At 37.4% G+C, this 26,230-nt stretch overlaps 1 protein-coding gene across 1 annotated transcript in view; it reads left to right on the forward strand.

Annotated features, from left to right (window-relative positions):
• The window catches only part of LOC106783879 (thyroid receptor-interacting protein 6), a 107,714-nt gene that overhangs the window by 34,913 nt on the left and 46,571 nt on the right, over nt 1–26,230 (forward strand). The window contains exon 2 of the mRNA XM_014742874.1: nt 20,672–21,351. Within this exon, the coding sequence (XP_014598360.1) occupies nt 20,965–21,351 (387 nt within the window). The 5' untranslated portion in view covers nt 20,672–20,964. The remainder of the gene's footprint in view (nt 1–20,671; nt 21,352–26,230) is intronic.

The following is a 26,230-nucleotide window of genomic DNA, read 5'->3' on the forward strand; positions in this document are numbered from 1 at the left end:
TCTCTCTCTCTCTCTCTCTCTCTCTCTCTCTCTCTCTCTCTCTCTCTCTCTCTACTCTTTCTCTTTCCTCCCACCTACTCCTATTCCTCCACGCTTTTCCTCTTCATCCTATGAATTTAAGTACCCGAGCGTAGCGTAACGGCGTAACTACGTTGCTCTTGCGGCCAGATATCTACTGTCTGGAATGGGACAGAAACAGAGAAATATCCTATGAAAGAGAGAGAAAAAGAGAGAGAGAGAGAGAGAGAGAGAGAGAGAGAGAGAGAGAGCTTTGGTAGAAATAATTTATTTTATTAGTCCGAGACCTTAAATGTAAAATCGCATCTCATTTTCAACGTTTAAAGAGTCAAGGATAGAGTCAATTTTAATTACCCAGTTAAATTATAATAGGATATTATTACTTAAATCAAATCGTGATAGTAAATATAAGTTGAATAACGTTGTTACGGATAATTTTATTATTGTGGATAAAAGGAATTACAAGTTTTAACTTAAAAAGGAATAGTAGAGTTTGTTTTCTTTCCATTCTTAAAAATACTCATTCAGGTCCTCGTCTTTGTAAGATTTTCGAATCCGAATTATTGGTAGCTGACCATAAACATCGAATAGTCTTATTGTTATCTGTCATGTTTTGAAGAGTAGCGTAGTTGGATACCTTTCCAAGTAGGAAAGGTGTTCTTTTAAATGGTAGTAAAAAAAATAAACAGAAAAATACAAAAAAAAAAAAAAAGAGTGAAACATAATGGGCAACAAAGATGGTAAGGTTACATTCCGTTAAAGAAATACAAAGAAAGGTGTAAGATGGTATCGACGAGTAGATTAGTTCCCAGAAAGGTATCTTGTTTTTGCTACCGACTCGATGTATATATATATATATATATATATATATATACCCTTTTGAATTGTTACTTGATTTTTCTTCGTCTTCAGGGTTTTACGCGATCAAGCACGAAACATGGTTTTCTTGTCGGACAGATTTATGAGAAGAAGAATTGCATAGGAACCTTTGGGTCACTAAATGGCTTGTGTCCCTTCATTAAAACAGAACTTCTTTTTATTCTTCCTCTTCTGTATAAATGACAATAATATTCTTTCTTTTTTTTTTATTATTATTTCCTTTTTCTTTTATTTTTTTATTCATCACTCCCCCTATCCGCGCAGAAATAATCGCAGTAATATTTCTCATTAATTTTCACTAGGAAACATGACAAAGCAATAGCAATTATATATAATAGAGAATTTAGTAATTGTATGCTTAAGACATTGACTACACAGTACAATTGTCCTGTTACACATTTCTAAATAGTTTCATCCAAATATTGTCTCTCATTTATTCTCCTCCCACTCTTTCTTCTTCCTCTCTGTATTCCCTGTTGTGTTCCCCCTCTTTCTCTCTCTCTCTTCGTTGACAATAACTCGATATTCAAACAAACTAATGCCATACCCTACACAATTACACAATACTTCTAATGAAAATCATTACGTGCATAATTTTGATGCTGCATAATCGAACGTTGAAATAATAACAATAACAATAACATTAATAATAATAATAATAATAATAATAATGATAGCTCATTAAACGAATACTCAATTGATATACATATATAATTGAAATTGTATATTAAGTGTGTGTAGATGATGTAGTAAGAAAATGAAATGACGACGAAGACGAAGACGACGACGAGCTGTTAGCGAAATATTGAGAGAGAAATAATAATAATAATAATAATAAAAAAAAAGAAAAAATGTTATAAGCAAAGATGTTTTCTCATTGAGTTCACGTTGTTTCGTAGTCATCTTTTAAAGGGAAGAAGAAACGAATGGGAGCTTTAAGCGATCGTTAGGGAATAAACGCTAGATGGTTATACGATCGTATCGGCAGCTAATGGACGTACAATTAACGTGCCGCGCATCTACGATTGGATCCCCGTCAAACGGCGATAAATTAAGTTAATTAGCTCGTTACACGTATCACCCTGTGGCATTGGACGCGCGTAGTTTGACGAATGTGACGCTTGTTAACCGTTTCACCATGACTTTCTCTCTTTCTTTCTCTCATTCTCATCTTTCTTGTTTCAATCCTTTTGAATCTTTCTCTGTATCTTTTATCGTATCTCTTTTTCTTTTTTATACGATTCCAACGTTTTTCTTTCCCAAGGAGAAATCGAAAAGATTCTTGATTAGTCTTTCACCCAACCCCCTTCCGATTTCACCTTCGATTCTGTTTCTCTTTGATACAATGTGTGCTTTTTCTTTCAATATATATCGAAACTACTTATCCGAATGTTATTTTTATCCGTATATTGTGCCCGAAGTAATTAATATCTTTTCAAATTCGCGAAATATATTATATATAGATTTTGATTTCGTGGAACAAGCGATACGAGAAAAATAATTGTATTTTTGTTTTGTTATTTCTTTTTTCTTTTAATATAGTTTTAATGGGGCTAATATTTTCGTCGTTGTCGTTGTTAACAAAATCTTATAAATTTGTTAAATAATTAATTATACATCGAGTAAATGTAATATAATTATTAATTTCAAATTTTTGTTTGCCATTTTTGGACAAACCTGTTGGTATAAGCGTAACGAAAATTTAAGTAATACAAAAAAAAAAACAAAGTAATCGATAACGCGTCTAAATAAGTGCAACAAGTTTATTCGTAAATAAAAAATCGAGCACGTAAACTACGTATATGCATAACAATATAATAAATACACAATACCGAGAGAGAGAGTATCCGAATTGGTCAACAATAAAACGAAAGTCGTCGAGTTTCAAGTATCCCCTTTTTTTCTGTAACAAATTAAATTCATATATATATATATTTCTTTTTTACAAGCCACGTTATATATAACAATAAACAATACACATATACACTTTTTAAATACATAATATATACATAGAGAGTAACTCCTCTCTCCTAACCAATTCATTTATTCACTCTCTTTCTCGTTTTAAGTTATAACAATATAAATACAAATAATTGCAATACTATATAGCTACTGAAAAGAGAGAGAGAACAAAAAAATATATACGTATTCGCAAAATAATATACGTACACAATCCACATATAGAAAAATAGAGAAAAAAAAAATAAAAAACAATAAACAAAACAAAAAGAAAGACGAATAGCTTCACAGAGGGATAAGTAAAAAGATACAAATGTCGGAAGGTGCTCGAAAGTTTGAAGGTAATCTGACCGGAAGCGAAAAGGTAGCGGCAATCCGACCGGTACTGTGTTTTTATCGCGATATTTTTTTTTTTATTTTTTCGCTTGTTTTCTTTTTTTTGTTTTTTTTCCCCTCGCAGTACTACCTCTTTTATTTTGCTTCTTCGTTTTCACTCGATTGTACGAGGCCGTGGAAACGAGCCCCTTTCATCCCCTGTTCCGCACTCAAGTTGGAAATTGTTCTCTCTCTCTCTCATTCTCTCTCTCTCTTTCTCTTTCTTGTGGTTCTCGACCGTACCCAGTCCTTGGCGGCACTCAAACTAATAAGCTCTCTGGATTAATTAAAATTTTGGCCAGTACTACCCCGACGAGTCGTCCACGCGTCCAAGAGAGAAGACGAAAGAGAAAATACTGTAATATTAGTAGAGAAAGAGAGAGAGAGAGAAGTCGAAACTCTTTGTGCGTACACACAAACAAGAATGGCCCGCTTTTCCTGCAGTTTTGTTTGTCAATTCGGACTAATTACGGCCTTGTAACGACGATGTGCACGCGAGCGCCGTCGCAAATGTAAAGGCTTGGCGTTTTCAAAGTTAAAATCATTACGTTTTCCTATGTTTCATGAAACGAGGAAAGAGAGAGAAAGAGAGAGAGAGGGATACTCTGGTTACACGATTGCTGATTAAATTTAATTAACGATTTCATTCTCTTATATTATATATACTTACACATTTTGTTTGATTTTCTAATATATAAATCGTCATATCTTTTATATTTAAATAGGATAGATTTAAACTGAAAGATATGTAAAATATTTCCTTTGAAAAAAGGGGTCAGAGATTTTGTAATTAGTTAAACAAAAATCCGTTCATTTATTTTTTTCTGTCCCGAGATCGTGATTTTATTGGTTATACAGTTAATGTTTTCAAGTTTTATAATTATTATATAATATAATAATAAATATAATAAATTGTGCGTGTGTGTGTGTGTGTGTGGGTGTATGCAACACCACGTTTTTATTTTAACAAAGCACCTTAACTATTTAATTTCATTTGCGATGGAACATCGCGTATTATTAATTTTTGTATTATTATTATTATTATTATTATCGAGTAATATGGTAAAGCATATACCATTAACGTTGTTCCTTATAAAATATTATTCATTTAACGTTAACTAAAAAATACATATAATAAACATATGTGTTCATCGATGAAGATTAGCATCGTTTTACCCAAGGGACGTCATTCTGAAAACTTATTTCTTCGTGATGCCATCGCGCGATGACAAATCCCCACAATTAACGTCGCCGTCCTACAATACAACAACCAATGCTCTACCGACATTCGAAGCTCTTTTTCGTTCCAGTTCCGTCGTTCAAGGGGTGAGAGAAAGAGAAAGAGAGAGAGTAGTTCGAAATCCCCTCCTCTCGTTTCCCCCTCACCCCCGTCTAAGTTCCCTAGCGCGCACCCCGTTTTTCCACGAACACTCCGAACAACAATTCAATCCGGGGTTGCATCGCAGCTGTCGGTACTAATGCGCACCATTATTTCCTGTTTCGTAAGCGTACCTACGCTCTCGCGAGATCTCAATATATTGCACATACGCGTGCGTAGATATTTTTATCCAAATAGGGAAAAACCGGTGGAGGGGGAGGGGCGGATGGGTTCGGCGGGGTAGATGCAGTTGGGTCGGGTGGGAAGGAAGAAAAATAATGTTGATTTTTCAACGTTGTAAAAAAACGATTTATTCGAAATAATATTGTTAAATTAGATTGGGGATAAACTTATTCGATCGTTCATTATTATTATTATTATTATTATTATTATTATTATTACTAAATCGTTTTAATCCTTTACGTGTATACATTATTCATACTCGTTAGGAATAAATATTTTTATTTTTTATTTTTTTGAACGACAAAAAAAGAGACATCGTTTGATCCAAATAAATAAGTGCAACAAAAGCTATTTAAACCGAACGTTTCACCGAAATTATTATCGCGTCATTAGTAAAAATGTCTCACCCTATATTTTTCTTGCGTTCGGTAGTATTGCGGGGGGGGAGAGAAAAAGAGAACCCCAGCTAAATAATATTTTAGTCTTTTTTCCTAACACCCTTCTTTTGTATTAATACATTTATATACAGTGCGGGGTGGGGGTAGGGTGGATCACGCAAAAATATTCGTGCAGTAGAGAAATACGAATATACTGTTGTACATATTATATACACATATATATAAATATATATATACACACACCACACATACAGACACATTTAAAGATTTGTAGCATACGTGCGTGTTTCCTTTTGATCGCCTTACATGGTGGTAGCAGTGGTAGTGCGTATTCGCAACGCGTAAGCCGCAAGCAATAGCAACTGCGTTGCTTGCCAGCGCATCATCCTCTCTTCTTCATCCTCTCTCTCCACCCTCTCGCATCCGGAAACGTAAGCTGAGAACCGACAAATGTTGGAAGCCGCGAGAGAGAGAGAGAGAGAAAGAGAAAGAGAGAGAGTAAGAAGCAACGTCACGCTGGATTGCACCTCTTGAAAAGGCCTCGTCGTCTCTTCTCATTACTGCCATTGGAGACACGCATAAGGGGAGAGAAGGGTAGTCACACCGAGAAAACCTAAAGGTTCAGAGGGATCAGAAGGTGAACGTTAAAGATAGGAAAGAAGGAAAAATCTTCGTTTCCTAAAGATTTCGGCAGTCGTTTTTTCGCGATAGAAACAAATTAATCCGATAAAATAGGCGCGCGCGGCACACCACATTGAGAATTTTTTTTACACGTTTCTTCTTCTTCTATCTATTTGCCATCTGTTTTGTTTTTCTCTTTTTTTTTTCACTTTATTACGTGGAAAATAAAATGATAAAAACGGAGATAGAGATAGTTATAGACAGCGCGGAACAACGATTTTTAACTAGTCTTATTATTAATTTGCGAATCTCCATTGCGACGTGAGCTACCAATTATCTGAATTCGTTGCGCATATATAAAAATTGGTTAATTAGTTTGAAAAATATTATACTATACGTAAATGCCTCTGTGTGTAACTTTGTTAAATAAAAATTATTAGTATTATTCCGAAAGAGAACAGAAAAAAAAAGTAAACCAGAACGAACGTTTATAACTAAAATTTGTTTGAATTAAAATTATTTTTTTTTTTTTGCATAACTACATTTTCGTTGATGAATAAACAATACGTATATATATTGGTCAGCTTAATGGAGGAAAAAGAGAGAGAGAGAGAGAGGGTGAGAGAGAGAGAAAGAGAAAGAAAGAATCACATGAAACGGTTAGAAGAGTAATAGTCACTCATGGGCTGCATCGAGAAAATTAAATTGGATTTGCTTTGCGAAGGAAAAACCTGATAAATCTGAAAAAATATGTGTTTGACAGATATTGGTATTTTCTCTCTCTCTCTCTCTCTTTTTCTGGCTCCCTCTCTGCTCATACCCCATTCACTCACTCAGTCTGCTTCTCCCTCTTTCTCTCACTCTCTCTCTCTCTTTCTTTTTACCTCAACAACCCCAACGTTCGAGTCTGTTTCACTTCCCCTCGAGTTCGATACTTCCACCAACTCTATCACCCCACCCTCAAGCCAGTACTGTCTCTCTTTCACTCTCTTCTTCCGTTACTTTAAAAATTACCATATCTTGAGGTAACAGCTGTCGTAGCTGGCCGCAACATCTGATAAACTGATAGTACTGACACACGCCAGAACTGTAACCAAGCAGGAGTGAGACAGAATGAGAGAACGAGGGAGAGTGGAAGATTGGGCTTCGTGTACACCCTCTAGCCACCTCTTTCCATCCCTCTTTTTCATCCCTACCACGTGAATACGCCGAGGAGAGAATACGTATGTACACGGTAGTGAAAACGCGTTGGGAAGATATTGCGAATTCTATGGTTTTCGTATTACGCTACCACTCACCCCCCTATACTCTAACAAACACGCACACACAGACACACATACACAAGCACGCGGGAAAACACAATCACACAGCTACGATACTTCCTCCCTTCGTTCAGTTTCACGGAGCCCACGGACTCCACCCCCTGAGCCACCCCTCCCAACTACGGTGGCTTCAATTTCGTACGCGGATACGTTTTACGTGCACTGTTTGCGGCCCGCAGGACCATAAATTTAACAGGCGAATTTTCCCAAGAACTCGTGGAAGAATCGTGGATTTTTTCTGAGTGATTCGCTAGATAATATAGGACACGATTTAATCGATTATGTTTAGTATCATTAATGACAATGGAATAATGGATGTCCACTCTTGGATAAAAATCTCTTTTTAATTGGAAATAATATTGATGAATCGTAATTATATATTAACGATAGCTTATCGAGCAATTATTATGTACCTAATGCGCTACTTGATAAATAAAGAATATAAATCCTTTGATATTTCCATTCATACTTTATCATCGGCTTAATTTGTTTGGACACAAAATCGATAAAGTATTATTAATTTGATCAAATGAAAAATTGAAATAACCTGGCAGCAAATAACTAAATCATAATTTCTTAGTTTTACGGTAGAGTTGGCTAATCGGATGTGTAAGCTCAGAGAAAGTGTACAGTAAAGAGAAAGAGAAAGAGAAAGAGAGAGAGAGGAAAGCTTCGTGTCCGGATGGAGTCACAAGAAAATCGGGTGAGGTGGATTGGGGAGCAGCAGGAAAGACCGGGGGTGCGGGTAACTTTACTGCGCAAATTAAAGCGAAGTGGCAGTCAGTAATTTTATGTGCCCATCTCAGCTACTGATATTGAATTTCCTTAGTGGCTTAATCCGAATCGTCGAACATGGAGAAGGTAAAGAGAGAAAGAGAGAGAGAGGGAAATAGGGATGCATAGTGGCTGCTGGCAGGAGCGATCTCACGAAATTGAAATCATTACTTTACGGGCGAGCAGGCAAAATTGGCTACGCCGGGTGGATCCCAATAGTATTTTCAAAAATGTCGACGTCTCGTTAGATTCAAGATTGTCTTCGTACTCGATCGGCTCGATCTTTTAAATATAAAATAATGGAGAAAAATATTAGAGACAAATTGAAGAGTCCTTGGTAGTTTTCTTTTTTCCCTTTTTTTTTTTTTTTAAGCAAAAATCCATGGGACAATATGGAATGTACGTATATTCTACGTTACGATGAATCGAAAAAGAAATAATATAATATGAAGATAGAACTTTGAGAGTTTTTAGATCGTAACAATTTACAGAATTGTACTTTAAAAGCTTCATATTAAAATCCAGGTAGACGTATAATTTTAAAGTGTTGAATATCAAAATTTCATCCGTATAAAAGATGCTATAAAAATGTCAACTTAAATGGTAGACCCGTTTAATTCGAAATGTTTCGAACCTAAAAAGTAGTTTAACGAAATATCAGTATATATTTCTTTTAATTATAGTTTATAAGGGCCAATGTTTTTTCCTTTTATGACGGAATTCCATTACTTAACAAAAAAATGTAGGAAAATGAAGAAAACTGGGAAGAAAAAGAAGAAAAAGAAGAGGAAAAAGAGAAAGACGTTGGTCATGCTCTGGTTTACGATGCTTCGGCCATTTATGTTGGCTCGAGCGGGAAAAGTGGATAGTATAGATGGAGCTCTAGTGGCAAAAAGAGTGGGAGAAAAGGGAGAAAAGCTGAAAGGTAAAAGAAGATAGGACACAGGGGCGTCGTACGATGCCCATGGGGCACAAGGCAATTACAAAATTGCAAAAATTAACCATAAAACCCGGCTGGCATACCGATGCTGCCATAAAGCCGGCCGGACTGCCGGCCAATCGGCGCATATTTTTGGCGTTTACGACCAATCACGTGGCCACTGAAAACGTTGTACGCGTCTTTCTCTTTCCTTCGTTCGTTCGTTCTTTCCATCTCTCTCTCTCTCTCTCTCTCTCTCTCTCTCTCTCTCTCTCTCTCTCTCTCTTTTCCTCTCTGATGTTTCTCTAACATAAGCCTTCCTATCTTTGGAGCGCGGATTCTCCGTGGAAAGAAAATTGCATAGCGATTTCGCAGCGTTACTCAAAACAACGTTGTAAAACGGCTTTCGCTTTACCCTTCCCCTTTTTCCTCTTTGTTCCTTCTTCCCTTCCTTTCTTCTTTCCGTTCCATTGATGTTCTCTTTTACCTACGTGACAGAAAATATGATAAAAAGAAAAAAGAAAGAGTTGCTAATTGGACGATTAGAATTTTTTGACGAGAACTTATGATAATATAAAAAAGTTAATCAATCATAATATAAGAGTAAATATGACAATTATAAAATATCTATTTGCGATTAGTTGTGTCTATATCGTTAAACGTCTGCCATCTCAATTGGTCCTCGCGATCGATTTCGATACCAGCATCCATCCCTTCTCATACGATATAAACGTACGTTCCCATTGAACTCTCGTATTTGCGTTCTCCATCTTCTCTCCGTCTCTCCCCTAGTACTTCGCATATGCACACACACACACATACACTCACACACATAAATACAAATACACATATCCGTAGGTACGTATGCGCGTTACAATAAGTCCGCGGCTCGTTTAATAGAATAATTAAGGGCCCTTGTGCGGCAGCTGATGCCCTTACCCCAACGTTCATACGCATATACTACGATAATACGGTACATACGCGCAGGAGAATGACGTATGCACACACACATATATATACAAGCTGTCCCACATCAGCATTAACGTTTATTTGTCTCAGAGCTAATTACTATATGAATTAATGCGCATATGCGAGTCAACAGTTGACATTCTGATATCAAAAGAGAGAAATTTCGAAGTTCTTGATATTAATTTTTTTTAAATATATAAATCCATTGTTTTTTATATTGATGGATAAATAAAACCTTTAAGTAAAACCTTCGATAGACGAAACACGCACGCACATACACGCACATAATGCTTATACCATTACGTAACATAAGCCTCTTTATTCTTTTACAAAGGAAGAAACGCAAAATTTGCTTCTACGTGTCACTTTTCTTACACATATACATATATATATATAATATATATATATATATATATATGTGTATATGAATACAGCAAGCTGGATTCTCTCCTAGTGTCGTCTTCATGGGGTTGCTCGTTCGTATTACACAAGGGGGTCAGAAGGACTAAGCGGAATTAATGCATTCATGAAAAGTGGCCTGCAGCCGGAGTTCCGTGTATGATTATTTCAAAACATTTGGTAGGCCGACGGCATCGTATGTATGCGTTGCATGATATCATAGTATATGACAAAGTAGGTTTCTACCGGTATCGTGCTCTGGGATCTTTTGCACTTTCGCATTTAATGTATCATAAAACTGAGGACGAAGGTAGGAAAGATACTGAAGGATACATGTGCACGTCTTTAGGTTTAAGAAAAAAATAAAAAAAAAGAAGAAACACATTTAATTTACAAGGGAGCAGCTGTTTGTTGGTGTTCCAGAATAAGAATAAAAAGAAAAAGATAAAGAAATCATAAATTGAATTTTTTTTTCTGATATTTTTTATTCCGTTAAATTGAACATTTAATTTACCGTAGACACAATTCTCAATGTGTATTTCATTAAATCATACCCGATAAAATCTATAATCCGAGTAAACGTATATGGTAAAAGAGAATATACATACCTATATATATACACACATATATATATATATTGTATATAAATTTATTCTCTCTCTTACCGCACCTAGATTTCCCACACTACTATAATGGAAAAGTAAAATCTAGAAGAGTAGTTAGAGAAAGTCATGATGTTGATAGAAATAAAACCGTACTGTACCCGTTCCCGGTCTTACAGTTCAAAGTCGATTCACAGAAAAAGAGATAGACAGACAGACAGACAAACGGAGGTGGTGCGTGCCGTTGGCGGGAGCGGCGACAGGATTTAAATACGGCACGTTAAGGCGTTGATATGGCACCGGCGGTAAAGTGTAAACCGCAGGATTCCAATGGAAACAGTTATTTGCGGTCACGAAACGCTCCTCCTCCGCGTAATTCCGCGAAATCTCCTCGGTACACACACGCGAGTGCACATTTTACCATCAACGTATATATATATATATATACTTATACATTTATATACAAAGTGAATGCATGTGTGTGTATATGTATATATATGTATATGGAAGTATATGGAGAAGCGTAACCGACTCGTACGCTGTACACACCTTCCTTCCGTCCTTCCTTTCCCAGGAAACAGAGTCAAGTGGACCCAACGTTACCGCCGGAAACTCCGCTAATGACTAAACTTGCTAATTTCGACCAATTAGGCTTCTACCACCCACCTTTCTCTCTCCCTTGCTATCTTTCTCCTATATCTCTCTCTCTCTCTCACTCTTGCATCACTAGCATCCTAGTAGTAACACGGCAGTCGATCGTCTATTACTACTCCTTACTATCCTCTCTTCTCCTTCTCTTCTATACTTTCCTAGAATTAGAAACATACTACTGCAAAGAGTATTTAACTAACTCCGATATATTTTATTGAACATTATTTTCTTTTTTCTTACTTTTTTATTTCCTTTCAAGATATTTTAACCAATTAAAATTAACAACAACAACGAAATATATTATATATTTCTTATAATTTATATATAATATATATATAATGATACGTTTAATACGTGTATAATAAATGTTTTTTTACGTTTGAACGATCAGTTAATTATCTAAGCAAAAATGTCTAATTGTAATTATTAGAATTCAATATAGTCGACTAATCATCATTCCTGTTCGTTTTACAAAAGTAGATGAGGCAAAGATAAAGATACGACTCAATCAACTAGTTCCGCGTCAATGATGCGTCAGCACGATTTAATCCTAAGTTAACACACCAACGTCGACATGGTTATTTTCAAACGACGATGAGCCGCTATGCGAACACTTTTAGAAACAAAGCCCGCTGTCCACGTGGTTGGCAACGATTCCAGTTCCGCACTTTCTGCTCGTCGACCATCGTATTTGCTTTCTCTCTCTCTCTCTTCTCATCTTTAGTCCCACCTTGCGAATCTTTGTCCAACATTCTTCTCAACTCTTCTGCTCATTCGTTAGAATAAAAAGAACAATTTCAAGAGAAAATTCTTACTCTTGCTTGATTTTAAATAAAACAAAAGTAAAAAGTAAATGAAATAGGTTGATGGATTAGGTTTAAGAAAACAAAACAAAAAAAGAAAAAGGTTTATTCACGATGCGTTTATGGCCCCGTTCGGAAAATGTGACAATGACTCTCTTCGATAAAAGTGGGGAGGGGAAAAAAAGGATGAAAATTTTCAACAGGGCAAGTAAACTCTATGTGTTTGGTGTGAGGGAGAGATATATAGAGAGAGAGAGAGCTAACGGAATCCTGACGAACGAGTAGCCGAGAGATATTGAGTGTCGTGGTCGGTTTGAAGTTCGCATAGTGTGTAGTAACAAGCTGCCACTACCGGATATTTATGGGGGCCGTCGGGGGTCGAAGCCTGTATCGGCTTCGCTTCGTACAGCTTGCCCACACCGAGCCGTGCGCAAATAACACTTTTACACTTTAACTTTAATGCCGGAACGTTCCTTGCTCTTTCTCTACTATTACTACTACTACTACTACATACTTCTTCTTCTTATTCTTACTCTTACTCTTCTTCTTCTTCTTCTTATTCTTATTCTTCTTATTCTTGTTCTCTTAAACGAACGAATGAGACACCAAGAAAATTCCATCTTCCTCTACGAATTGTATGTGTCACCCCCCCCCCCTCCGAAGGAATAATAATATTTCTTAAACTCTTGTTAAAGAAAACAACTTGACACGCGCTCTTATGACAATGTTAAACAACCTTTAAATTTATTACGTTATAAATATTATACCATGAATTTATATCAATTGAAGGATTATCATTAGTACACCATATTTATATATTGTCATTTAATAAATAATTAAATGAATAATCACAATAATTTTTATTTATATAGATAAACAATTATTACAAAATATTTCTCAAACGATAAAATATCTTGTTAAGTATGAAGTATTACACAATCCTAACGAGTTAAGGTATTAACGTGTTAGCTAGCTTTGATCAAAGGTATTAGAAGTAATCAATATAAATTGTTTCTCTCTCTCTCCCTCTCTCTCTCTCTCAGAATAAACAAAAAATGATTGAATTGTTTCACGTTCGAAGGACAAAATCTCATAGATCGCGGAACAAGTGTAAAATAGAGAATGTGAATGAGATAGAAAATATTATTATTAGGAGACCGTCACACCGAAACGCAGGAAGCCTCTGTTGGTTGCTTCTGTTGCTGTTGCTGCTGTAGTACGGGCCTTACCCTACGTACGGGGCATTAATGCGACGGAGATTTATGTCGCAACGGCGAGGATGAAATTCCATAGCGGTAGGTGCACGCATAAGTGCCGGTGAAGTTGGCTCTGCTGGAGGCGGAAGAGTTATGGCACCCTCTACTGATATCCACTATAAACCCGACCCCTTTCACCCCGTTTTCCTTCTCATTCTCTCTTTCTCTTTCTCGATATATCCCTACTACCTCTTACACCAACATCCTTCTTACACTCTCTTCGTTCAGCTATGCCACGCTTAATTAAATACGTATTAAGGGTCTAAGGGCATTCTGCTGTATCTTCTATGAGCTCATAACCACCGAGGCCTTCTAAACGACGGCCTTAAATCGATTCCCCCTTTTAAATGTTAAAACCTGTACAGGTTTATTTTTTTTTCTTTTTTTCTTAACCTCTCTCTCTACCCCCACCCCACCCCCTTATTAAAACGATCATACCTTTAAGCTTATACTTTTTCTACTTAAATTATACATTGTTCGCGACAATTAATCGTAATTATCACGATACCTGTATATATAAGTCAAATGCAATTAAATACATTTCTACAAAAGAAAAGGGGAAGAAATTAAAGTTCGATTTATCTTCGATACGTATAATCAAAAAAAAGAAGAGATATTCATTTCAAATGGATAAACGTAAGAGAGGAAAAATATTAAAACCCATAGAACGAGGAGAATATTCATCATATGAATCACTAACTACGATACCTGCCGAGTAAGGTAACGTAGCAAAATTTAAAAAAAAAACACACACACACACACGCGAAACAAAACAAAAAAAAAAAAGAAAGACAATCATAAAGAACACCCAACGGAACGCAGCTAATAAATGTATCTGCTACGAGCGGCGTCATTAAGTGATCCTCAAGGGCAAAGAGCTATCGCGTCGTACTTGTTGCATACACGAGGAACGTTACGGACCGATTCTTCCGGCTGTCGGGGTTCCTCTCTACGTAATTGCATACCAGAAACGCGGCCACCCGATGATCCTCCCTATCCACTTCTCTCTCACTCACTCTCTCACTCTCACTCTCTCCCTTTCTCTTTCCTCTCATCGTAATCTCCACCTCCTTTTCTCTCGCGGGCATGCCGGTTCCACGAAAAAGAGGGCCGCAACAAAGAAAGAGAGATAGTGTGTATGCCTTTTCATTTGTACGCCCTCCTAAGTTATACCTGTAATAGTTGGTCCACGAGGCAACCAAGACCAAAAATCAAAACCATCTTTTTCTTCTTCTTCTCTATCTATCTATCTATTTATCTCTATGTTTTTCCTTCTCTCTTTATTTCTAATTACTATAATCATTTATACCAATAATTAGATTATTTTCAAACTTGTCTTACTAGTATCTCTCTCTCTCTCTCTCTCTAGGTTATTATAACTTGGCAGCACAGGTTATCATTACATACCTTTGCCGAGTTTTGTCTCTCTTCAGAATCGGGCCTATCTTCTATCTTCAATTTTTTTACATTTTTTCTTTTTTTTTCTTTGCATCTCCAAGTGGGACCCTACTCTTTTCTGCACCAGATCTTCTTCCTTTCTCTTTCGTTTTCTCTTTCTCTCATATATATATATATATACTTTGTTTCTTCTTCGAATGATGAGAGTTCGATGATATTTTCTACCGGCTCGTCCACGAAACAACGTTTATTACGGAAAGCAAATCTTCCAGCATCCTCTCTGAGAGTATTCGTAGTTACAAGAGAAGGAAGGAAGGAAGGAAGGAAGGAAGGAAGGAAGGAAGGAAAAGCATTATGACAAGATACAAATGCTTTATTTTATTGTTGCCGGCCAGTTGCACAGGAATGCCTGAACCATTCCCTGGGGAAAATTATTGCTTGAGAAGAAGAGGTGGCTAGGGGGAGGGTACCGACTCTTGACCGTCATTACCGGAGCATTCCCTTCGAGTCTATATATACATATATATAGAAAACTTATATATATATATATATATATATATACGTAGTAATGTTTTGTAGGTACCACCAGACTTATCTTGAGTCTTTTCTACGAACAAAGACCATCCCTGGCGCGGACTCGCGCGAGACGTTCGAAATTATACGTTCGCATGACACCGATGATCTTCTTCCCTACGTTCGACGCCTCATACCTTTTTTGTTTTTTTTTCTTTTCCCCGTTCGGGGCCTTATTATACGAATCGTAAAACATATTTAACCAAACACACTATTTATACTTATATTATTATTCCAAACGTATTCGTAATTATATCATTAAAATGGAATTGGTTTTCGATAATTTATTATATAATATAATATCAAGATTTAAGATATTAATCTCTCGAATTTTTGATATGCATTACAAATAAATAGAAAGTAATATTCAAAGTGTTTTCTTCCATCGACGATTTTTTTATTTTAGTCGATAGAACAATCATAATAATAATAATATATGTTGTCTATCTCTTATAAGTATCATCATACGAGTATATACTCTGATAAAAGTATCACCTGATTCATTCGATCATATCAAGATCCTTATCGAATAGCAAACAAATCTAACAATCAAATCTAAATCAATCGTACTTCATACTAAATATATATATATACATATACATATTCGTTGAATTAATTAACGAGGAAAGAAGAACAACACATTTTATTCTTAGATGAGAACGGGTGCTTGTTTAACAAGAGAACAAAAGAGATAATAATAAGAAACCAAGAAAAAAAATAAAGTAAAAGTAACTAAGAAAAGTAAAAAGTAAGAAGAAGAAGAAGAAGAAGTAAAGATTACGTTGCAATTCGAAGGACAGTAGGGAAGCATAGTCGTCGAAGAAGACGACGTTGAACCACCACCAGCACCAGCACCAGCACCAACAGCGGCAGCACCAGCGTTTAGCATCGAAAACGAGTTCCGGGCCGTCGGTATCAATCTTTAGACGGAGTTCCTTTCCAACTGTTACAAGCACCGGAACGCCGTCGTTATCGTATGGAACGAGGCGCCCTCGTTATCGTCGCTTATCGCTAATAAGATCGCTGGACCGCTCGTTATCGTCACCGTCGCACTCGCCCCGTTCTCATTTTCGTACGATTGTGATCGTTAATTATCCCTATCGCAGCCGATCGTGCTCTCCCTCCCAACCCTCCCAACCCTCCCATCTTCTCCCCTTTCCTCTGCCTCTCTCCACCCCCCACCCCACCTCCAGCCCTCATTCACCCTACTCACCTTCTCTCTCTCTTTCTCTCCTTTTCTTCCTACTGATATCGTTATCCTTCTCTATCATTGCCGACGACTATGACTACGACGACTACGACGACGACGAGGAGGAGGAGAGGATGGCAGAAGGGTAGCAGGGTAAACGGGGGGGCAAACAGTGTCGTCGTCGTTCTCCTCGTCATTATCATTTCAGTAATTACCGGTGTATCCCCTCGTTTTCATCTTGTTATCGCCCGACCGTCGCACTTCCGCAAAAGCTCTCTCGCACGAAATTCTCGTGCAATCGAGAGAAGGTGGGTTGGTTGGTAGAAGAGGAGGGACAGCAGGGGGATTCATAGATCGTAAATTTGTTCGGATCCATGCTGAATTCTCTCTCATCTTCTTCTCTATTTCCGTATTTTTCTGTCTATCTTTCTATCTCTCTCTCTCTCTCTCTCTCTCTCTCTCTTTCTCTATGGATATTATTTCTTTTTCAATCGTGCTATTGACGAACAATAAACGTGTCCGAGGTATGAAATTTGTACCGAGGAAACGCCAACTTTTATTGGACTTTATTGATAACCGATTAAGAGATATCTCTCTGTTTTGTTGTGAACGAACGTTCTTTTTTTTTCTTTTTTTTTGTTTGTTTTTTTTCAATGAAAACGTATAATCTTCTTTTAGTTGTTTAAAAACTAATTAAATTTCTGGGGCTCACTACGCAGACTTTTCTATTTTTTTTTTTTGTGTGGAATATTACGTGGATATCTTGCGTGCGCGTGCGTTTTTTTCGTTTCCTACTTATTTGTTTCTTTTTTACATCGTCGTATACATCGTCGCGTCGATGTGAAGAATAACTTTTTGTTCTAGCCGCTTTTTTTTTTTCTCCCTCTCTCTCTCTATCTTTAGTACAATATATATTCTGTTAGATTCTTTTCATTTAATCCTTCCTACTCAGGAAGAGAGAGAAATCCCGTTGTTATACATTTGTAACAGTCTCGTAGCGTTTCAAGATGGCGACTGGAGATAATTATACATATATATATATATATATATATATATATATATATATATCCTAAGAATTATTCATCATTCAAATCGTATATTTAATATAATCCCGACATCTTATCCAGATAAAAATCTAATTAAAAGAATAACTAGGTTAACTGTTTTTACTATTGTAGATATTGTGTAAATGTAAAAAGAAAGGGTAAAAAAGAAGAAGAAGAAGAAAAGAAAGAAAGAAAGAAAGAAAGAAAAAGAGTTCCATCATTATCCATCATTTGGATTCTGAAAGAAAAGGGATCTTTGCGCAAGATTCGAGACACGTATGTGTATGTGTGTGTTCTCTCTCGTCGCGACAGGTTATAACGGACTCAGGCACATGGCCTCGTTATATATGAAATATCCGCTACTTCTGGATTAATATCGTTGCTACGCGGCAATCTGCGTAATGATTCAGACGCAAAGAACAAAACAGGTAGGTATTAATACGCGGAAAATACATTTCTCTCTCTAATTAATATCCTTCTCTTTGCCTTCCCTTTCCCCCTGAGCCCCTGAGCCCCCTTTACCCTACCGTACCGTACCCAACAACCTTAGTTTCTATCTCTGTTTCTCCATTCCGGTCTTTTCTTGCAATATCCATCCTCGTTGTATCACCGACAGTATTACCAACGTAATACATTCATTTATGAGTAATAAAATAAGCTCTCTTTCTCTATCTCTCATTCCCTCTTTCACTTTATCTACGTATTTCGCTCACTCATTCTGTCTCTCTCTTGTCAACGCAAAAGGCGTCCAATGAAGCCTGCCCGTGCAGATGTTCCGATAAGGCGAACGAGTAATTAATAATGAACGGTTAACAATTAACAGTGAAATTAGCGCATAACGCTGCGAGGCTTAATTGGATGCAGCAGCAGCAGCTGGCAGGTGGTATGTGTGCACGCTCTCGAGTTATGGATAGATATAGAGCTTGAGAATAAAAGAAAGAGATAAAGATAGAGAAAGAGAGAGAGAGTAAGAGAGTAAGAGAGCGAGAAGGAGAAAACCGTTATGTAGCTCGTATTTTTTGACAAGGCGTTTGAAATAAAGAGCCCCGGTGTCGGTAGGAAAAAGAAAAAAAAAAAATGAAAAAGAAGAAAGAAAGATATATATGGAAGAGAGAAAAAACCGAGGGAGAAGAAGTAGAAGAAGAATAAGGTGCTCGTTATCTTTAAAGGAAAAGACACGCACAAGTTTTCGGACGATACGCAACATGCCGATCGTGGGGCACACAACGAACGAATGACCCCGCTGCGTTTACTGGGGAAAAAAGGACGATTATTGTTAATTAAACTGGGCGTGTCCTAGTAGAGGGATTCACGCGGGTTTCACGCTTTCTTAACGAAGGGACCCGGTCGTTTCTCGAATTCTAATGGCCCTTTCCAACCCCCTCCCTCCTTCCTCTATACGTTTCACTTTTCTCTCTCTCTCTCTCGCACACTCTCTGTTTCTTTTTGTCCGTCCCTTGCCGAGTAATTCCGCTTTTCATGGAGTTTCCATGTGTTTGCATTTCGCTTCGAAGACTTAACGATGCTTTGTCCGTTATAATTCTTTTAGCCTGTAAAAATTTATCGTTAATATTTTATAGAAAAATCTATATGTGTGTGTGTGTGTGTGTAGTAATCATTCGTAGTGACTAGTATAAAATGAACAAGTATTTACAAATTTTCTATCATATTTTTTACTTCAGTTTTAAGTTTTACGAGTTAATACGATTACATATACTATGCAGTTCTACATGTATATACGTTTATTCGAATTGTAGATAGAATAAGAGAACGTTTCGATGTTTACGTTAAAGATTGCAACAATTTCGTGTTGCGATCTTTCTTCGTTGTACGATTTGAAACCAATAATCTATCATCATTCTAGGGTTCCAACTAAATCCGAGAAAATGTACGTTTTAGAATGATAATGATAATAATGTTCGACAAAAAAATAGGAGAAAAACTTATTCGCAAACGTTGGACATTTCTTTTTTTTTGTTCTTCTTGTACAATAATTCCATTTTCATCAAATCTAGATGCAAAACAATGACTTCCTTTCTATTTTCTGTGAACCGATAATATTCTACTCTGTACTCCCGAGAATCATCATTTCGTTAATTCGTTAGAGGAAAAGGGGCACTTGGGTTTGGTTATACGGTCTCTTACGGTTACACTGCGAACGATAACGAAGTATAACGAGGTAACGCGATCATTTTACGTAGGAATAGTAGAATATAAGCACACGTGGGCCGCCACGTTGGCCGAGGAAATTCGACTGTATGGGGATGCCGGAAAAGATCATAAAGGAGAGTAATTAGAACGAGCTTTGTTCGCCGACGTGACAATGCGACGCTTCGTTTTCGAACTCCGTCATCCAACCACACTATACTCCAACCCCTCGAGCCATATCCTCGATCCACATATTCAGTTCAACCACCACCACCTCGACCCCCCACCCACCCGTTGCCGCCGCCACTGCTGCAGCCCCCATTCGGACCCCAAACTACAACCCCATCATCGCGATCGGTCGAATTTGATTGGGAAAAAAGAGATGCGCGTTCAGCCGTTAACACTGACCGATGGTTTTAGAAGCTTTCTCTCGTTTCTTTCTTCTTTTATATTTTATTTTATTTCTTTTTTTTTTTTTTTTCGTTTTTTGTGTTTCTTTTTTTTGATTCCGTTTTTTTCCTTTTTCCCGTTTTGAGTTTTTGATCCGAGCGCAAAATTAACAGCCGGAAAATTAGGCCTTTGATCTTGACACGCCTACGATCCGTCGCACAAACCTACGGGGTAACAAAAAAAAGAATTAAATTTGAACGAGATATATATATATATATATATAGATGTGTTGGCACGATATATTTCCCATTGGTAAAAGATTTATACTATACGAATTAATAATTGTTACAGAAAAATAACCAAAAAGAAAAAAGAACGTAACATTTTTTTCCTAATACGACTACCATCTTTCTTGTTTCAGTTAGTCCAAGAGAACCGGAAGAAGAGAACCGGTTTTCGTATAGTCGGACCTCAGTAAGGTCCGCGAAGGGGTTAGCGGCGGGAGCAAGATAAAATAATAAAACAAAAGTTCAAAAGAAAAAGGAAAACCGAAAGAAAGAGAGAGAGAGAGAGAGAGAGAGAAACAGAGAGACAGAGAGCAAGAGAGCGAGAGGTAGGGCCCAAAAGCTTTTGTTTTTCGTCGTGACAAGCTGTCGGTGGGCTCCTTGGGCCCACCTCTCATCGGTCAAGCTGGCGAGCGCTCTAACCGCTGGTATGAACCCCCACCACCCGGGCCACCCCGCAGCCTACCCCCACCACTCGTCTTTGTCAAGCAGTCCACACCATACAGGGCCCGGTGGGCCTCACCACGGCTATGGAGCGAATGGTGGCGGCGGTGGAGGTGGTGGTGGCGGTGGTGGAGGCACCACAACAACCCCGGACCTCCCGAGTCCACATTCACCACCCCATGGAGTTTCCACGGACCCGGCTACTCCCTATGGCTCTTTACAAGCTGGCCAAGGTATGGGTGCCAATGGACATCATCATGGAGCCGGTAGTATGATGACCGACCATCCGCACCATCCGGGACATCCTCATCCCCATCTACCAGGTCATCCTGCTTACCCACCAGTCAATCACAATAACAACTGTACGCTTAAGGTAAGATAACCCTTGTTTTATATAACCAAAATGAATATCGCGTGCAATATGATGATCTACCCAGTTGAATTCTATTTATGTACCAAGGATATATAGATATTGATGATGATGATAATAATAAATGTATATGCTATTGTGTATATTGCATCTAGAACACTTGACAGTACACGTGCCTTAGTTAAGTTTAAACATTAGTCTCGTTAGCACTTATCTGTGTTAAGGTCTTTAAAATAAATGTCATCATCCGATAAAAGCATTTCAAGAAAACATTGTATATTCTATTTAACTCTTTTACGAGACTTCTTTTTCTTCTTATTTTCTCAACGTTATAACAACACAGAACTTTGTTAGTTTAATAATGTATTCGCGCTTGAAATTGTAGTTAAAAGCAAGAAAAAGCAATTATTTCGTTTCGCTCGTTAAGATCACCGTCAGGATACTCATTGACAAATGTACATCTGTTGTTTTTACCGATGTTATTTCGATAAGATTTGCTCGAAAATAATATATATATATATATTTTTTGTCGTCCAGTTAATTAAGTTAACGTGGTCTAGATTTTACAATAGAGATAAAGATGTGTTCATTTTTAGAATGGTTTCTTATCGTTAATAACGCAACACGCAACGAACGGTTTTCACGTTTGAATGCGATCAAACTCTACTTTCTATGTTCATCCGTTGCGCGAGAATGACCATGGGAGAAAGTCTCTTTTAAGCGGAAGTATTTGAAACTAGTATCGCACTATCCATTTAATAATCAATGTGCGGATCTTTATTGCGAAAGATACTTTCTATCGTCATAAAAAAAAAAAAAAAAAAAAAAAAAAACTATTCGCAGCACAACGCGATTCCTCAATCATTCCCAGTATGTAATACCGAATTTGTTTAATTACTTTCGAAATAATAAAAACCCATTTTACTCGAAATATTGCACACCTAATAAAAATTTAATTTACAAAACAAATTTTATTTGTACGTAAAATATTGGGAAGGGGTAAAAAAAAAAAAAGAAAAACCTCTTGATTAAAAGCAGTTATTTGAGGATGAAACAAAGAGAAAAAATTGTTCACCGTTTCCATAAAACTTTGATATTCCAATTAATATTCAAGCAATATCATTCTAAAGTTTCATGAAATCAACTTTATTGACCTCGACTCTAAATAGCAAAATGTTTCTCCTGATCCTAGAGTATCACAAAAGTGAGGAGACCACCTGACATCTATCCCTAGGTTGTTTCTCCCATGACATCCATCGAAGTCAGTAATAAACACCATCAGCAGCACATCGCTTGCTTGCTTGCTTGATCCATGCCACGTCGTTCACAACCCCTGAAACGAAAAATTTCTCTAAGGTATATTATGATGCATACACAGTTATACAGGTGCCTTCACGAGATTTAACCAAGGAAGTTTTTTTGAAAAAAAAAGAAAAGAAAAAATAGAAAAAAAATATCGAAAGAAAAGACAAGCGCATAGAGAGAGAGAGAGGAAAGAAAAACGGTCAAGGAAGACAAGGTAAAAAGAAGATAGATAAAGGTGAAGGGTCGTGAAGTTAGAATTCACGATGCATTATCCGTCTATGTGATCCTCACTTAGCTCGCCATTGACAAACGTAACAATATGAGCATTTACCATGGAGAAACATAATTGAATAAGGGCAGAGGGGATGCCAAGGGAAGGAAGGCTACAGAGTGCCCCCTCTCTTCCTTTCTTTCTCTCTTCCCTTTATTCCCCACCCCGCCCCACCTCACCCCACTCTACCCCACGGTCTTCCGCGGACCGCTGTTACCGTCCCCTCTTTCAGCCTTAGTTAGGTCCTTTCTAGGCTCGCCTTTTTATTCCCCCCACCACACCGGCCCGTCTTGCCTTCTCAGGGTACCTGAACCCAGGGCCCCAACGCTCTCTTACATTCTGTTAAGAGGGAGAGAAATACAGAGAAGAGAGTTTGTGTACGTGTAATATATATATATATATACACGTTATATATATATATATATATATATATATATATATATATATGTGTAAGAGTGTAAGAGAGAGAGAGAGAGAGAGAGAGAGAGAAAGAGAGGGGCCCAAAGCATCGTCAGACCAGTCAGTTGAGTTCTGACTTCGGTCGGAACTGGTTCGTACCTTCTTGGTTTCTTTCCTTCCTTCATTCTCTCTCTCTCTCGCAATCTTTGTTCGCGACACTCTTGGATATATCACGAACACAAACTCCTTTTTTCCAAGACACTACGGCATCATCATCCTCTCTCCGTACTCCGTTCCACACTAGTTACCTAACTCCGTTTATCTTCTTTCCCTTTTAGTGCCTATATTTCACAGCCGTGAAATTCCTGAGGTTCTACGGTTAACGTTTGAAGACACCTACGGAACGAACCCACGGTGTGTTTCACCTGTCGGTGCGATTATTTCGATATTTTTCTTCGCTCTCTTTGTGTGTTGTTTCTCGTCCAGTTTCTTCTCGTTTTATTTTATTTCTTTTTTTTTAGTTTTTTTTTTAATTTTTTTTAGTTTCTCTTTATTATTATTATTTTTGTGCACCACACCTCTTCGGAGTTCACGGATAGGATACGTGCAAACGATAACGCCGAGTGCCCTTTGTTGAAACCGTTTCAACGGAATAGTGGAGATAAAATTTGAAGGAAAGCAAAAAGAGTGCGTTTAAATGCGTGTTGGGTTGCTTTTAAATTTGTGTTGATACCGTTTCGAACGAATACAAAACTACTTTTGTTTCTTTCCGTGTAATTATCGTTTGGAAGATATCATGGAGGTTCACGCGCATCATTACAGCGCCATACCTTCGCGGATGAATCAAATCAAGTGTTTTCCAGCAGACAAAATTGTAAGAATTATTATTATTTTAATACTAATTGTTGAACAAATATTCTATGCGGATCGTCTAGCGACGGCAGAAAACTGACAACTACCTAAAGAGAGAGAGAGAGAGAGAGAGAGAGAGAGAGAGAAAGAGAGAGAGGGCTTTACACGCTATCGTTCATTTTTCGTCTTTACTAAATTTATGTTCGTTTCGAAAATGAAGATAAAGTTGCCCATACTCACCCGTGCTAATTATTAAAAATACAAAGGTCCGAGATTTATTTTTTCAAAACTTTTTCTAAAACAATTTCAAGTTTTTTTTTTTAGAAAATTGTTAATTTGAAACAAAGACTCGGCAGGAAAACAAGCAATATATTTTTGGTAAAAAATGAAATTGACAGAAAAGATCCTTTTTGTACCGAACGGCACTCGAGACAGAAAGAGAGAGAGAAAGAGAGAGAGAGAGAGAGAGAGAGAGAGAGAGAGAGAAGACTTGGTGGTCGAAGGAGGAGAAGGAGGATCGTTTCTATTGGACCTTTTTCCGCACAAATCCTCGTTTTGTTTCGTTAGGCTCGACCGGTTTCAGAGATAAGACTCTCCCGCGGGCCTCGTGAACGCTCGACAAAACGCTCTCAAGGAACGTGCGTCGTCTCGCACAACAAATAATACCTGATATATACCTGACACATTGTGTCTGCACAATTAACATATTTCATATTAATGCGAGATTAAATAAATAAATAAATAAATAAATAAGAATATAATAAATAAAAGTGAAAGTCTCTCGAAAGTGTAATTCATTTCCGTATAATCGAAAATTCAATTATATATTCCTATAGCAATACTGCTAACAAGTAAAAAAAAAGTTCGTACATTTAAAAATGTGTCCTTTCAATTTGTTTATTCCAATTGAGAATTGATTTAAGGAAACACATGTTAAAGTTACAATTTTCAAATATAAAATAAGTAACACACATATATATCGGAAACTCGCTTCTATATCCACAATCTCTTATTCTTTCAGTCTTTTTATTCTTATTTTCTTTCATTTCTTAAATTCTTAAACTCTCGCCGTGAACCGCGCACACCGCGCACTTTCCTGTCGCGCAGGCCAAAGTTTCCGCAACGGTGCCATGAGATCTTATGTTTATGCAATTGTTCGTAGCTTTACTTAGTAGCGCCTCGTTTCGCCGTCTCGATAAAATCTCAACGACGAAAGAGGCTTAATTAAGTGCGCGGGATGGAACGAGTTACGTACAGGGGACCACGAGTAGAAAGACAAAGATAGTGAGATACAGAAAGAGAGAGAGAAAGAGAGAAATAGTAAGTAAGTAAGTAAGAGAGTAGTAAGATTGTGCGCTGTTGCGCGCGCGAGCGAGCGCACAAGAGCGCGTTGTTCACGAGTAAAAGAGAGAGAGAGAGAGAAAGAAAAGGTTGCATCACGGAAATTGACTTGGTGCTGGCGACAATAGTTTCTCAAGGCGCGTTATACTCTCTCGACGACGACGACGACGACGACAACGACGACGACGACGACGACGGTATAAGAGACATTCCAGGCTAATAAATTATTGCTTGAACCAACTTCGTGTGCTGCAAGGACATTTTTTGTCAGAGGCGGTTGCATTAATGCAAAGAAGGCAGCAGGCAGGGAGGCACGCCTTGAACTTTCTCACGTTTTACTTACGAACCCACGCTAGACTTGACCCGCGTGACAAACTCTCTCTCTTTCTCTCATTCTGTGTGTATGTGTGTTTGTGTTTGTGTTTGTGTTACCAACGTCATTTTCGTCAATCGATCTACTATTATACTATTATATTCCATGAATTTCATTATTTATTCTTTTTTAAACGAGCTTTTTATAGAAAGTTTTAATAACTTTTTGTTTTTGTTTTTTCGCGCTTTACGATATCTAACGTGTAATTCGATTTACGTTAACTGATTTTGTTTGTTATAATGTTGGACGATTATAAAAAAAAAAGACCACGTCACTTTTTATTTCGAATAATTTCGTAACATATTATAAAACTTCACGAGATATTTCGTACGTTCAGATTG

Source organism: Polistes canadensis, unplaced genomic scaffold (genome assembly GCF_001313835.1).
Source record: "Polistes canadensis isolate GaletaPanama2010 unplaced genomic scaffold, ASM131383v1 scaffold_0, whole genome shotgun sequence".
Lineage (NCBI taxonomy): Eukaryota > Metazoa > Arthropoda > Insecta > Hymenoptera > Vespidae > Polistes > Polistes canadensis.